At 35.5% G+C, this 16293-nt stretch overlaps 1 protein-coding gene across 16 annotated transcripts in view; it reads right to left on the bottom strand.

Moving 5' to 3' along the window:
- ROBO2 (roundabout guidance receptor 2) overlaps positions 1-16293 on the bottom strand; it is a 1429762-nt gene that overhangs the window by 53594 nt on the left and 1359875 nt on the right. For all 16 annotated transcript variants that reach the window (XM_070455070.1, XM_070455067.1, XM_070455068.1 and 13 more), the window contains 2 exons: positions 11273-11455; positions 1218-1260 (listed from right to left, as the gene is read on the bottom strand). In XM_070455070.1, the coding sequence (XP_070311171.1) occupies positions 1218-1260; positions 11273-11455 (226 nt within the window). The remainder of the gene's footprint in view (positions 1-1217; positions 1261-11272; positions 11456-16293) is intronic.

The raw sequence follows: 16293 nt of genomic DNA on the forward strand, positions 1-16293 counted from the left end.
ATGAATTCAGTCATCTCCCCTGAAACTGGTAGGACACTGGTAACGTAGCAGCATCCTGAAACAAGATCTAATGATAAATTGGCATCTCAAGGGAACAATTGCTCAGAATGATTGCTTAGTATCAGCCATTTCCAGGACTTTGGGCTATTGCTCCTTCAATTCCTGCAGCTCCCATATTTATCTGTCCCCTATAGGCTGTAACCCCTGTTATGAGCCCTCATGGTTGATTTACAGGCAAGGAACTTAAGGGAAATAAATGAAGAGTATTTATACTGTTCCATCAATAGTACATTTTCAGGTTCTCTAAATTTAAAGTGTTAGGAGAATATGAAAGTATTTTAGGGTGATAAAAGATCCACTGCGGTCTGATCCAGTATGTGCATAATCATCTATGAAGAAAACTTCTTTTGCATCATATTCAATAAAGAATCCCTATCTTTAATGTAAAAGTGGGATTCTGATCCCTTTCCAGATTATTACCATATTTACAAAGATATAGCAACATCTATAATCATCGTAGTTTTTTTTTTTTTTTCCTGATAGACCCTTGGTGATACAATCCTTAAGAGAAACATGTGTTTCTATGGAAACTGCAAGAAGGAGATCCAACTGCTTTCTGGCTACATCCACCAGCTCTCATTAGACCTAATCTCTTTTTGCTAAAATATTGATTAAATGGGAGATTGGAAGTTATTACCAGAGCCTAATTACAATCTCCATATCGGCAAAGGGAAAATAGATGAGGATATATGGGTTTGTTATCAGTTTTTATCAATTTCAATTGAGTATCCAAAGTTGTGGAATCCAGTCCTATCAATCTACAGCCTATTCATCATCCATGAATCATTTACTTTGTGATCGATTATGTGTAATTGTTCACTCACAGCAATTTGGTGAGAACCAATAAGGAGCCTTAAACAAGAGCAACTTCATTTGCTAATGTCTAATTAATGCAATAAACATCCTGCTAACAAATGAACACATTCCTTGTGATATTTACTACTAATTTCTTCAGGGGCATCTGGGAGATATGAAACATCTGGACTTGATTCCTCTGAAGTGCACAACAGATAGATCATTAAACCTTGTTGTAAGCTGTTTAATTCCTTCTAGAATTCTCAGACTTATAAGTGATCGTTTATTACAATAATTGTCTTTTACTATGTAGTTTCCTCAGTCCTGATTAAAAATAAAAATAAAAAATCTCCTTGGTATACCTTCCATTGCTCATTAGTCCTCCATCTCCTCTTTGAAATGTAACTGTGAAAAAAAAGAAACACACACAAGTAGTCAATATTAATTACAATTAACAACAACTACATATTGGCCTTTCGTTTAGAGCTGAAGCCCCTGGGAATTATAGCAAAATATAATTAACATAATTGCACAGATAGTAGGAAGCAGTGGTTTGGCCTAAAGCAAAGCCATCATTTGTTCCGACTTTAATAAGACATCTAAAAATTCTTCAGGCCAAACACACGGTTAAGTCAAAGGGGCAATTTTTATATGTATGTCAGTTGGTACATATATGGTATTGGAAGATGGACATGCATTGACAAAGAATTATCACACCATGATTTTTAATGCTAATATACAGGTGTCCTAATTAGAGGGCATAAGACAAACTGCACATAATGGAAACTGAAACAGGGAGTTCAAACAGGTAATATCCTTCTAATGAAACCAGGGAAACAGGTACAGATTGAAAACCTATTCCTCTCCATCACAGGTCCTTTTAGGGACACTGAGAATCACTATGAGTTGAAATACTACAATTACTGTATCATAGACATGAACTGTAGTGAATAGAGAATACCTAACGTATTGAATGCTTTGCTTCATTTACGAATCCTTACAAAAATGAGACTTTCAACTTATTGAATATATTCCCATTGTATGTAATGATGATACAACTTAAGTCCTTTTTAAAACTATGGAGCATATTAGCAATGCCAACAAGCATCCAGTAAAGCCCACAGCTGGAGAACCCACTCCCTCTGGTCACTAGATTTCATTCTACAAAGCTAACAACATGAAAGTGGGTGTCAAGGATCAGCAAAGAAGATAAATATCAGTTTCGGTGCATCATCTCCTACCCACAATCTTTGCAGCTAAATTTGTTTGGAATTAAAATGCTTCAGATCTGAGACAGGTAATATGATGCACACTGCAGAGAAGATCTGAGTCAGCAACTATATTCAAAATGATTAGTTTTGCAATGAGATGTGAATATTCACAATTAGTGGAACAAAGTCTATATATGACTTCATATTATTTTGGGTCAAATTTTGCCACTAAATTACTTAACTAAAAAATCATTGGGAAAAATTTGGTGTTTAGAAGTTTATGGACTGCACAATTTCAATTCTGACCAAAATTAATATGCATCAGCTAAACTAGTTCCTGGGAAGAAGGAAAAAATACCGTTTCACAGCTGTGAATTCAACATGTCCTATCTTGGAAGACACTGATTATATTTACTATGATTACTTGGTGAGCAAAAGTGAAAATAACATTTTATGAATTGATTCATATTTGTAATGAACTTGCTACTTAAAGTATACACTTAGTAAATACTTTCTCATTTGAATAATCTCTCCATAATTCACCTGTTTCTTAAGTTTGAGCTAATAAGTATGATAACTCTTTAGGTTTTATAAATTTCTAAATGTAGTTCCCCAGTCTCCTCCCTAAGGTTGTCTAAGAATATATCTATTCAGTTCAGTTCAGTTGCTCAGTCATGTCTGACTCTTTGCGACCCCATGGACTGCAGCACGCCAGGCTTCCCTGTCCATCACCAACTACCGGAGCTTACTCAAACTCATGTCCATCGAGTCAGTGATGCCATCCAACCATCTCATCCTCTGTTGTCCCCTTCTGCTCCTACCTGCAATCTTTCCCAGCATTACAGTCTTTTCTAATGAGTCAGTGATTCCCATCACGTGGCCAAGGTATTGGAGTTTCAGCTTTAGCATCAGTCCTTCCAATGAATATTCAGGACTGATTTCCTTTAGGATTGATGGTTGGATCTCCTTGCAGTCCAAGTTACTCTCAAGGGTCTTCTCCAACACCACAGTTCAAAAGCACCCATTCTTCGGTGCTCAGCTTTACTTATAGTCCAACTCTCACATCCATACATGACTACTGGAAAAATCATAGCATTGACTAGATGAACTTTGTTGGCAAAGTAATGTCTCTGCTTTCTAATATGCTATCTAGGTTGGTCATAGCTCTTTTTCCAAGGAGCAAGCATTTTTAATTTCATGGCTGCAGTCACCATCTGCAGTGATTTTGGAGCCCAAGAAAATAAAATCAGCCATGGTTGCCACTGTTTCCCATCTATTTGTCATGAAGTGATGGGACCAGATGCCATGATCTTAGTTTTCTGAATGTTGAGTTTTAAGCCAACTTTTCACTCTCCTCTTTCACTTTCATCAAGAGGCTCTTTAGTTTTTCTTCACTTTCTGCCATAAGGGTGGTGTTATCTACATATCCGAGGTTATTGATATTTCTCCCAGCAATATTGATTACAGCTTGTGCTTCATCCAACTCAGCATTTCTCATGATGTACTCTGCATATAAGTTAAATAAGCAGGGTGACAATATACAGCCTTGCCGTATTCCTTTCCCAGTTTGGAACCAGTCTATTGTCCCATGTTCAGTTCTAACTGTTGCTTCTTGTCCTGCTATAGATTTCTCAAGAGGCAGGTTAGGTGGTCTCGTATTCCCATCTCATCTCTTGAAGAATTTTCCACAGTTTGTTGTGATCCGCACTGTCAAAGGCTTTGGCATAGTCAACAAAGCAGATGTTTTTCTGGAACTCTCTTGCTTTTTCGATGATCCAATGGATGTTGGCAATTTGATCTCTGGCTCTCTTGCCTTTCCTAAATCCAGCTTGAACATCTTGGAAGTTCACGGTTCACATACTGTTGAAGTCTGGCTTGGAAAATTTTGAGCATTAGTTTGCTAGTGTGTGAGTTGAGTGCAATTGTGTGGTAGTTTGAGCATTCTTTGGCATTGCCTTTCTTTGGGATTGGAATGAAAACTGACCTTTTCCAGTCCTGTGGCCACTGCCATATATCTCTTATGGCATCATAATTAGGCAATATCATCATCATCCAAGGGTTTATCAGGAATTCATGAGGCTGTACTTTCAGAAACATCTCATTGGTACCTAAAGCACACTGCTTTATGAAGTTTTTAGGTATCTTCTCAAGTGTAGTACAAAACAATCCCGACAGAACCTTTGCACCTACCCAGGACTGGCTATGAAGAAGATAAATATTGATCACTAGTCTGCTTTGTGATGGGCTCCCTTAAGTATTGGGAATCAACAATCAGTTGTGTGCCCATACCACGTTGGGTCCCTTTAATAACGGTTTTTAACAACAACAACAAAAATAAAAAGTTGATCTGAAACAATTATTGAAAAAAAAAATCACTGCTGACATTAAATAAAGGTCTGATTAGGTTGGAAAAATGCAAAATGTGAGAACCGTGCAGCTAATTAACTTTCCATCTGAAGTGACTTTCTAGTATGTGGTTTTTTAATGGACTATCAAGTGATTGTTTTACTCTGATAAAAGAGGGCTAAGATAATGTGAATATCAGCCGACGGATGGGCTACACCTTCCAGTGTGTTGTTTAGAAGATATGAGGGGAGAAGCTAAGGAAATCTAATTTGGATGCTCTTTTTTCCTTACCCAAATTTTCTGTTACTGTCAGAGCAAAAAATAATATTAGAAAAAAAGAAGACAACTGAAGCTGAGGACAACTGAACAAAAATTAAGTTACATTTGACTTTATGTACTTAGCAATGTTAAATTTTTCATAAACTGTAAATATTAAAGTACTAAGATGCAACACTCAAAATCTTATCCAAAGATATCATTCAGATGCCAGTCAGTACAAGGAAAGATGATCAGCATCATTAATCATTAGGGAGATAGAAATCAAAACTACAATAAGATGTTATCTCACACCTGTTAGGTTGGTTTCTATGCAGGAAACATAAAATAAACATTGAGAATATGAAGAAACTGAAACCATTGTGTACTGTTGGTGGAAGGTAAAAACCATTTTACCCTTAGTTGAAAATACCATGTTTGTTACTCAAAAAATGAAAAATAGAATTACAATAAGACCCAGAAATTCCACTTCTTGATATATACTCAAAAGAAATGAAATCAAGATATCAAAGAGATATTTGTACATCCATGGTCATCGTAGCATTATTCATTGCAGCTAAAATGTGGAAGCAAACCAAGCATCCATTGATGCATGAATGGATAAGTGTATAAACGGATGCAACGGAATATTAATCAGCTTTGAAAAGGAAGGAAATTCTGACATATGCTAAAACTTGGATGTACCTTGAGGACTATATGTTAAATGAAATAGGCCAGTCACAAAAAGACAAATACTGTAAAAGTCTATTTATGTACTCTATGGGGTACATAAAGTAGTCAAAATCACAGAGACAGAAAGTAAAATGGTGATGTGAGGGCTGGAAGGAGAGGGAAATGGGGAGTTGTTGTTTGCTGGGCAAAGGTTTTCAGTTTTAAAAACTGAAAAAGTTTATTGGAGATGGATGGTGGTGATGGTGCACAACATCATGAATGTATTTAATGCCTCTGAACGGTACACTTAAAATGGTCAAGATAGCAAATTTCATGTAACGTGTACTGTACCACAATAAAAAGTTGGGGGAAAAAACATTCAAACATTCACTGAGGTTTATTTACAGATGTGTTAAGAGTGTAGACTCTATAGTATGGTCCATATTTACCAACTGAGAGTTAAATGTTGTGAATGAAAGAATTTTAAATTTCAGAACATTCAATACACATCCATTTTCTACTTTTATATAAATCATTAAATAATTTCAAATCTACAAAGAGATTGTCAAAAATAATTCTTAAAGACATTTATGTTTGTGCCTCTTCATACCAACTATACAGAGGCAAAAATACACAGTCATTATATAAACACATAATTGACTTAAAATGGCCTGTGGACACAACTTGATATGTATGAAAAACTTCAATTTTGTGTGTTTCTTTTTTTTTTTAATTTTTAAAAAAAAATTTTGTGTGTTTCTATCAGGAGAAAACAACAACAACAAACTCAATACCCTTACGTAATAAAGTTGAACTGTTGTCTTTTTGAAGCAAGGGAAAAAGAGGATACTTTTTCAGGTTTCCTTTTCTTCCCATGCTCCAAAACTTTTAGATTTGTTCCATTTTGAAAAGCAGACCAAAAGTAAATGAGTTCTATTTGACCGTGAGATTAAAAACAGAGGAGAAAGGATAAACAATTAGATCTCCTAAAATGGAAGTCATATTTGGTGTTTTGATCAACATTGTGTGTGTGTGTGTGTGTAGAGACAGAGAAACATAAAAATAAATGCCTCAGCAATTTGAAAGCTGTTTAGAAGTAGGTCTCATTTCAGAGGTGCTGAACTACCTTAAAGCTGAAAGAGGATAGAGAGGGTAGGTGGCTGAACAGTCTTGCTGTAGTCACAGTTTTGATAATCATAGTGTAGTAACTTTGTGCTTTTCAAAAGTAACTTTTAAATAAGTGAGTGTTTTTTACCAAGAGTTTCTGATAGTATCTAAAATTAAGACTTTGAAGGGAGCAACGTAGAGTGCACAGGAGTTTTTATTTCTAAAACTGTCTGACTAGTGCTAAGGTTTCCAAAAAGCTCTATAGACACTACACTCTTAACTGTTTTAGAAATATATTAAATATTCTGAATTTATTGCAGCATTTATGAAAGATACAAGGTAAAGAGATTTTGCAAGTTCAGATCATATACAAAGTACCTCTACTATTATCTGTCAGGATTAATCCTAATCTCACGCCTGCTAACACTGAGGGAAAAGGGAAATATAACTACATGGAAAATTGACATTTTGAGGTAAGGAAGCTTTCAGAGTGCCTATCTCTAGTAGGTCACATTTTCCTACTCCAAATGGAAACTTTAATGTTGCCAGCCAAGCCTCATTCCCTTGCCTGATAAGCTATTTCTCAACTATGAATGTAGATTAATCCTCTTTTAATAAGCCTTAATTCAAGCCCAGATAATCAGAGTATAAAAATTCCATCAAATCTTTTAGCTGTCTTAGGATGGTTTTGTCAAATAATTTCACCAATGGTTTAAAACCTATGCATGAAGTGTTTGGTATTTCATAATTTGCTCACTCATTAAATTATTTACATTTACTGAGTTTAATCAAATCTACCATCCTCAGAGGTAATATTCATAACATAGAACTCATCCCTTTAAAAGTGTGAAAGTTAGTTTACTTTCATTAAAAAGTTGATAACTTAAAATTATTGATAGAAATATGACCAGCATTAGTTTGAAAAAATCATGCAGTCTTCATGAAGATCATAATATGACATACAGAATCCTCATGAAAGCTGTATGGCTTTACGCAAACTATATTGTTCACTCTTCTATTCACAAACACCATTAACACATACAATCAAAATTTTCTTTAGATTCAAAAGTCACCTAATATTTTCTGCCCAAATATCTTCATGATTCTATTTCGTCCTATAACAACTCAGGTAGTGAATATTTCTGGCAGTCAGGAAGCTCACAGGCAAAGGCAAGCACTGTTAGTACTCAATGAAGATCAAGATAAATAACAATGCATGTTACTCTAGAAAAAAATAAAATGATTTCATGTAGAATATGAGACAGGGGAATATGTCTCTCATTCTAGCTGCCCATCTTTGAGCCATGAGCAAATGTTTTGTGCGTGTTTGTGTCTGAAGAATTTAAACAAAGAATAAATAGGAAAATCCTGAAATAGGAAGCTAGTAACTTTGCCCTGGGGAAATCGCCATGTTCTGCTGCGTAAAGAAGCAAAACTTTACATTCAGGCCAAATTCTCCTCTCAGATCATTTCGCTGTGTAAGTTTACATTTGATTCCTGACAGTTGCTTTTATAATCTACGATGCTGATCCACTAGTGTTCTATGATCAATATGTTAACTCTTCTGAATCATGAGAACAATATCAACGCTGAATAGCATGTCATTTTTTTTTTTTACTTTTCTTCTAAGCATTCAAATATAATTTCCACATGGAGATGGAGTCAAAGATTAACCACAATAAAAATCAGTGGGTGAGCTTTTGCCTGTAGGGTGAGTGGAAGCCATCCTGTGGAGACTTGGGTTTTCCACTCTGCAAAGGATTTCTTCTCCCCACTAGTTAAAGTTCCCTGTGATGGTTAAAATCTTCCCTATGATGGTTAAAAATCTACCTGTGATATTAAGAAGACTTGGAATGAAGTAGAAAAGGCAAGTACTGAAATCAAATTCAACCTACTTTTTAATTCTACTTGGGAATTCCCAGGTAGCTCGCTTGGTAAAGAATCTATTTGCAGTGTAGGAGACCTGGGTTCAGTTGCTGGTTTGGAGAAGGAAACAGCAACCCACTCCAGTATTCTTGCCTCAAAACCCCGTGGACAGAGAAGCCTGGCAGGCTACAGCCCATGGGGTGGCAAGAGTCGGACGCAACTTAGTGACTAAATCACCACTTCAATTCTACTTAGGATCAGCATTATTAAAATGCATGTTTCTGAATTTATATGAATTGTAAAGGATGTTGAAGTATAATCTAAGATCACATTTGGGGTCTAAAGCAAATGAAGTCATCTTTTGTTATAAATTAATTTAAATACTGATCCCAATATAGACTTAAGTTCTTTGGAAAAAGATGATCACTGGTGTCATAAATCAGTAAGAAAAATTTGAAACTATATAGATATTACTGTGTAGTAAAAAGAAATTTTAGACTTTTCATTTTCTGAGTAAAATTATATTGCTTTAAGGTTGCCAGTTTTGCATTTTATATTTGTAAAATTAGAAGATTCCCACAGAAATTTCTGTGAAAACCAAAATATAAACAGAACTATTACACATAGACTACTTTCTCAATAACTTTTATAAAATACTTCAGAGAAAATTAGCCCTGTATGAAATCTCTGTGCTCTTAAAACAGATCATTAGCTCGTGAATCAAATATCATAAATTGTAACATATGATAAACAAATACTACACTAAGCATGCCTATTTACAATCCTCATATTCTTTAAGCTGTAGAAAGACAAGAATATAAAAATTTCAGAAAGCGGAGGTTAGGATATTTACGGGGAGGAATGTGTAGAGAATATTACCAAGTCAGATATGCAATGCTGAGTACCTGTAGTGTGGATTTTCATTTGCTTCTCACCTAGAAGAGAACAGCAGTTGCTGGAAGGCAAATTTCCAGCTGAAGGTGAATCCATTCTGAGAGTCAGCCATCTATCAATTAAGGATAAAGGTTCAGAAAGCCTGCTCTGTGGCTTGGCCTGATTCCAAAATATTTGAAGGGCATAGCACCTTCTGAGTTAGCAGTTCTTCTACAAGCAGATGGATATCAATCACAATGAGAAATGACAACAGGAAATGTGCTATTCTTGTCCAGCTCAAAGACCAACAGATATTTTCCAATCAAATATAAAGAACTGCTGTTTTTAAAGAGAAGAAGAAAGAAAAGAAGAAAGGCTCTCTGACATGATTTTACAAAAAAACATAACTACTAATTATGAGAGTAATGCTATTAGGAAGAAGTAAATGAAAATCCTACAGAGGGTAAAAATGCAACACTCCAAATGTGGCACTGAAGTGACTAACATTGTCAGTCTTTTATTATTTTCACTAAAGTCAAGCAAAGAGATAAGCACAAAAATAGTCTTTGATTTACATGGGCATGTCACAGAGACAAAACAGAACATGGTGACTGACTAAACAGACAGGTAAACGGACAATATCTTCAGGGAATGAAAGCAGGGGACTGGACTGCAAAACAAGAAGTTACATGAAAGTATCATTAATGTTCATGACTCTGACACTCAGCAGTCATTGCCCAGCACCCCTTTGCAGGAAGAATCCTTCACTGGCAGGGTGATAAAGCACTCAGATGACAAAGCATAAGGAAGCAGGCATCAGCAACCAATGAGAAATGAGAATAGCAAGTCACAAAGTATGGAAACCCTCTGCAACGAATACACTACACTACCTTCTCTAGTCCTGGGAATATATTCTACCCAGTAACTAACAAATGTTATTTCTACAAGCTATAGTCATGAGCTGCAATGTGATCATCAACTGATCATATTTAAATACCACTCAATAACAAGAAAAACAACCAAATGGATGCTGTTTCTTTCATTTTGAACTATTCTTAGAAGCTTGGATGCTACAAGTAAAAGCAGCTGATAAGCTTAATAAGTAATGAAGCCTCTGTCAAAATCACTTATGAAGACATTTATGCCTCTTAATAAAGTAAAAATTAGAAATAGAAGATTAATAAAATATCTCAAAGATTTTTAAAATATTTGTAGGACAATGATAAAATTGTTCCCTTGAAAATTTCAGAAAATGTAAAGTATTTGTGAGGCAATTTTTTTTTATCATTGTTAGAGAAAGTACTTAAAATGAATATAATTAAAGCTTTCACTGAACATAGCTTCATTATCAAGGTCATTTTTCACTCACTGACTTGATAATTTTCTCTCTCTTTCAGCCTTGGATGTATTTTGAAGGCCACAACTTTGGGCATCCTTAAAATTCCTGTTCTGGATTCAAAGAAAACATTTTTGCAAACAAGTAGAACATCTAGGATCTTATTTTTCTTCTCTTTCTTTTGCTTGTTTTTTCTTCTTTCTAAAATGCTCATTGGTCACTTTAAAATAGACATTCTATTTAAGTGACTAGTAAAACAAATCATGCCTCATCAGTTTCATCAATCCTGGTGAAATTTTTTGTTTTGTTTTGTTTGTATTTTTCATCTGGGATACATTTCCCTTTGTAATCTGTATTGTTAAATACAAAAAAATACATTTCAAATCTTTTCTTTTTCCTGAGCATTTTAGGAATGCTCTTGCTTAAATATCCTCTTCAAACATGGTGTCATAACTTGCAAAGTCTATGTGCGTGTGTGTGTGTGTTTTGAACTATTGAGAAAAATGGCTAATCACATTATTGGTTTGCACTCTTCTTATGCTTCCTTGGAGATAGAGGCAAAAAGATGGCCTTATGGTCATAATGTGATATGATGAAGAACAGTGTATTAAAGCATGTTGTTTATAATGGTTTAAATCAAGCAAAAAACACCTATTCATTCACTCATTTCATAATCCATTTCATTCTTTCTCTTGCATTTTATCATATTTCTAAAGCTAAGATATTTTCTTAGCTGGAAATAGCCTCTTACCAGCATAATTACTGAGTCCCTTTCTCTTCTTTCTTCGCCAGTACAACCAGATGCTAAAACCCATCAGAATTACCCAGCAGGCACCACCAATACCAGCTATAAAAGCTGGTTGCTTCACAACATCAGTGATTTGCTCAGTTATGCTGTTATTGTTTTCAGTAATGACAACTTCATTTCGTCCCCCTATGGAAGAAACAACAGTGTTAGTACTAGTAAATATTAAGACCCAAAATCCCACAAAAATACATACGTGCTATACCAAAGGCACAGAAGATTGTAACCTTCTTTGAAGCAGGTAATATCTGTTGTGTCCTGACCCTGTAACAATTTACTGGTAAGCAGATTTTATAACTTTAAAAAGAAGAATCAAATCATAAGTTTGAAATGTGATTAAGAACATTGCTCCTTTGTGTTTTGTTTTATTATGGACAGATTCAGAACCACTTCTTGATTTATTGCCTCATATATAAGTACTAAAACAAGTGTGTGAGCTGAAATAATAACTTTTCTTCAGTTAGGTAAAGCATTTTGTAAGACAATTCTCATTTAAAAAAAGAAAAGCAATTACAACATTTAAACTGGGTATTTGAAAATTACCTTTCCCCTACAGCACTGCTAATACAGATGATCAAAATACTTCTCTTAATATTTTACCAAATACTTTACCTTGATCAAACATACTTTAATTTTCTGGAAGGTACTGAAACTGCTATATTAAATAATGATAATAACATAAACATCTTTTCATAGAGATTAGTATCTATAGTTAAAATCTCACAGAAAGATAAAACTCCTAAATGCCCCTAAAGTATCTGAAACTAATTTGAAAATCCACTTGAAAGTTGGCTAAAACAACTTGAAAATTAATTCTAAGGTCTATGTAACAAATCATACATTTAAATCTAGACTAGGATTATTCTAGAAGTTGTCACATTTCTGACAGTTTAGCCCTCTCAGACACAATAAAGACAATCTCAATCCACATTTTTAAACAGGTTTAAGACTCATGGAATTCTAACATTACTAATGTGCAAAGATTTAGGTGCTTATTTAATAGATGAATGAATTCAGAAACTGGAAACTAAGTGAATTCTCATATTAATATCATATCTCATTAGTGAGTAAACAAATAATTAAAAGATAAATTGTAAGCAAAATATAAATGGCAAATTTCAGCATATCATATCAAAGGAACATGTAATTCTCTTGTTTTAGTTATCCTGGCACTGTAACATACTGGAAACAGCAAGGTCTTTGAAGTTCCACATTTGAGTATCATCTCTGTCACTTCCTAGCTAGGAAAGCAATGGGTTTATGTAGGGCACTTAATCTTCTGGAATCCCTGTTTCTATTAGCTGGTGACAGTAGCTTCTGTTTCATACGTTTGGGAGGATTAATTCAGATGATGAATGTAAGGAGTGGACTAACCTGGTGGCTCAGCCGTAAAGAATCTGCCTGCAACGCGGGAGATGTAGGAGATGAGCAAGATCTCCTGAAGGAGGGCATGGCACCTCACTCCAGTAAGTTGCCTGGAGAATCCCATGGACAGAGGAGCCAGGCAGGCTACAGTCCATGAGGTTACAAAGAGTTGGACACGACTGAATGATCAAGACTTTACTTTTAGTTTACTCCTACCTGAGTGGGTCTTAAGTACCTCTTAGCTTTACATGGGCCATAATTTGAGTCACAAATTATAGTATTCCTATTAACCTCTTTACATGTGCAAGCATATGTGCTTAGGCGTGCTTGCATTGCTGGCAGATTCTTTACATCTGAGTAACCAAGGAAGCCCCAGGTAGGAATATAAGTTGTAAATTATCTAGATATGAGAGTCCTTCAAACCATAGGTGACTTGTTTACCAAGGTTTCACCTTTCTTCCAGAGAAGAAAATTAGCCTGTATCTCTCAGCCTCCCTTGTAGCTGAGTGCAACAAAGTGACTGAATATTGGACAATTGTACACAGACAGATGCATGGTATCTCTGGACCAATCCATGTACCACTGAGACGGCATTCATACTCTCTTTCCTAAGGTGTTGGATAGAACAAGGGATCAGTTGTGGGATGCTGACCCTATGAGAGACGGTACACCATTGGCTGGAAGGATCCACATGCCATGAAAAACTCAATGGAGTAGAAACCCCATCCTCCATTCTGCAAACCCATATTAGACTGACTATGAATAAAAGAAACTTACTTTGTTAAGCCAATCAGAATACCCATTTGTTTGTTATTTGTTGTTCAGTTGCTAGGTCATGTCTGACTCTTTGTGACCCTGTGGACTGCAGCACGTGAGGCTTCTCTGTGCTTCACTCTCTCCCAAAGTTTGCTTAAGTTCATGTTCATTGAGTCAGTGATGCTATCTAACCATCCCATCCTCTGCCGCTTACTTCTCCTTTTGCGTTCCATGTTTTCCAGCATCAGGGTCTTTTTCAAAGAGTTGGCTCTTCCCATCAGGAGTATTGGAAACTCACTTTCAGCAACCATCTTCCAATGAATATTCAGGGTTGATTTCCTTTAGGATTGACTGGTTTGATCTCCTTGTTGTCCAATTGACTCTCAAGCATTTTTTTCCTGCACCACAACTCGAAAATATCAATTCTTTGGCACTCAGCTTTCTTCATGGTCCAGCTCACACATCCGTACATGACTACTGGAAAAACCATAGCTTTGACTATATGAAATTTTACTGGCAAAGTGATGCCTCTGTTTTTTAATTTGCTGTCTAGGTTTGTCTTCGCTTTCCTTCCAAGGAGCAAGCATCCTTGAATTTCATGGCTGCAGTCACCATCTGCAGTGATTTTAGAGCCCCCCAAAATAAAACTTGTCACTGCTTTCACTTTTCTCCCTTCTATTTCCCATGACGTGATGGGTCTAGATCACTTGATCTTTATTTTTTGAATGTTCAGTTTCAAGTCAGCTTTTTTACTCTCTCCTCTCACCATCATCAAGAGTCTCTTTACTTCCTCTTCAATTTCTGCCATTAGTGTGGTGTAATCTGGATATCTGAGGTTGTTGACATTTTTCCTGACAATCTTGATTCCAGTTTGTGATTCATCTAGCTTGGCATTTCGCATGATGTACTCTGCATATAATTTAAATAAGCAGGGTGACAATATACAGCCTTGTCATACTCCTTTCCCAATTTTGAACCAGTCAGTTGTTCCCTGTCCTGTTCTAACTGTTGCTTTTTTGTCTGCATACAGGTTTCTCAGGAAATAGGCAAGGTGGTACGGTATTCTCATATCTTAGAAAATTTTCCAGTTTGTTGTGATCCACACGTCAAAGTCTTTAGTGTAGTGAGTGAAGCAGAAGTAGATGTTTCTTTGGAATTCCCTTGCTTTTTTCTATGATCCAACAGGTGTTGGCAATTTGATCTCTGATTCCTGTCTTTTCTAAACCCAGCTTGTACATCTGGAGTTCTCGGTTCACATGCTGTTGAAGCCTAGCTTGAAGGATTTAAAGAATACTCTTACTAGCATGAGAAATGAACACAAATGTACAGTAGTTTGAACATTCTTTGACATTGCCCTTCTTTGGGATTGGAATGAAAACTGACCTTTCCTGTTTCAAGCCAGTGCTGAGTTTTCCAAATTTGCTGACATATTGAGTGCAACACGTTAACAGCATAATCTTTTAGCATTTTAAGTAGTTCAACTGGAATTTCATCACCTCCACTAGCTTGTTCATAGTAACGCTTCCTAAGACCCAGTTGACTACACACTCTAGGATGTCTGGCTCTAGGTGAGTGACCACATCAACATTGTTATCCAGGGTATTAAGATTTTTTTTGTATAGTTTTTCTGTGTATTCTTGCCAACTTTTCTTAATCTCTTCTGCTCCTGTTAGGTCTTTACTATTTCTGTCCTTCATCATGCCCATCCTTGCATGCAATATTCTACTGTCCAATTTTTATATAGTCCAGTATTTCATTTCTGAAGTTTCTTTTGTGTTAATTTCCAGATTTAAAAATCACCTTTACCTGTGTGGTAAACCTGGTTCATTTTCCTAATCTATCTGCTTTTAATCATTATACATATAAATATAGTCTAAAATGTATTTAAAATGAGCTCATATTCATATATGTTTGACTGTGCTAAACACTAGGTATTACTAAAAAGAGAACACCGTATAGCATAATCAGAAAAGAAAATTTGTCCTTCATTTGTGTAAAAGAGTCATAAAGCAGCATATTGAATATAGTGGAATATTTATGTTGCCCAAGGTGTATTAGCGTTTCTTGTACAAGTAGTAATTTTCAAACAATGTTGTCAGTTGAACTAATTAGAGCACAGACATGGGATGTGTGTGACCTGTGACAGTGCACTGCTCTTTCAGACAAAAAAAAATATAATGAAATATAATGTCTTCCTCCCATTGGAGAGTAATGAAGAACAAAACTAATTTGTTGGACTAAAAATTAATTAGACACATCAGATTCGATTGTACCTATTACTGTGAAAGTTTGCAGCTGTTCCACATATTATTACCAACTATGTAGGTAAGCGTGAAATGGCCAAATGATTACAGAAGCAACTTGTATTATTAAGCAAGATGATTGAGACTTTTAAGTCAATGTAAGTTTATTATATGACATGGCTGTCTGATGCTTATATATGTAAATATATTTGGTTGCCTTTTTGTGTGTGCAATTGCCACAGAATTATGGATATTTTGATGTAGAAGTCACTTTAACAGTGGAAATGGCAGACAAAAGAACAATATTACTGTTAAGCCTGGGTGAGGCTGCTTATTATATTTATATAATATTTTAATTAAAGATCCTTTTAATACAGCTTTCTGGAAGAAAAGCTAAGCTGACAAGGAATAGATGAAACAGTACATTGTCTGGCATAAGACAAATCTAAAATTATCAGCCATAAATTCCCTCAAATGCCAATACATGATTTAATTAAAGCAAAGGGGAAATGAAGAAGAGCTTGAGTCACTTCAAGTGCTGTTTCCAGTACTGAGTAGACAATAGGGAAAGCATAAATTGAAAGAGAAGAGGAGATTAGCCAT

The sequence above is a fragment of the Odocoileus virginianus genome, chromosome 25 (assembly GCF_023699985.2).
Source record: "Odocoileus virginianus isolate 20LAN1187 ecotype Illinois chromosome 25, Ovbor_1.2, whole genome shotgun sequence".
Taxonomy (NCBI): Eukaryota; Metazoa; Chordata; class Mammalia; order Artiodactyla; family Cervidae; genus Odocoileus; species Odocoileus virginianus.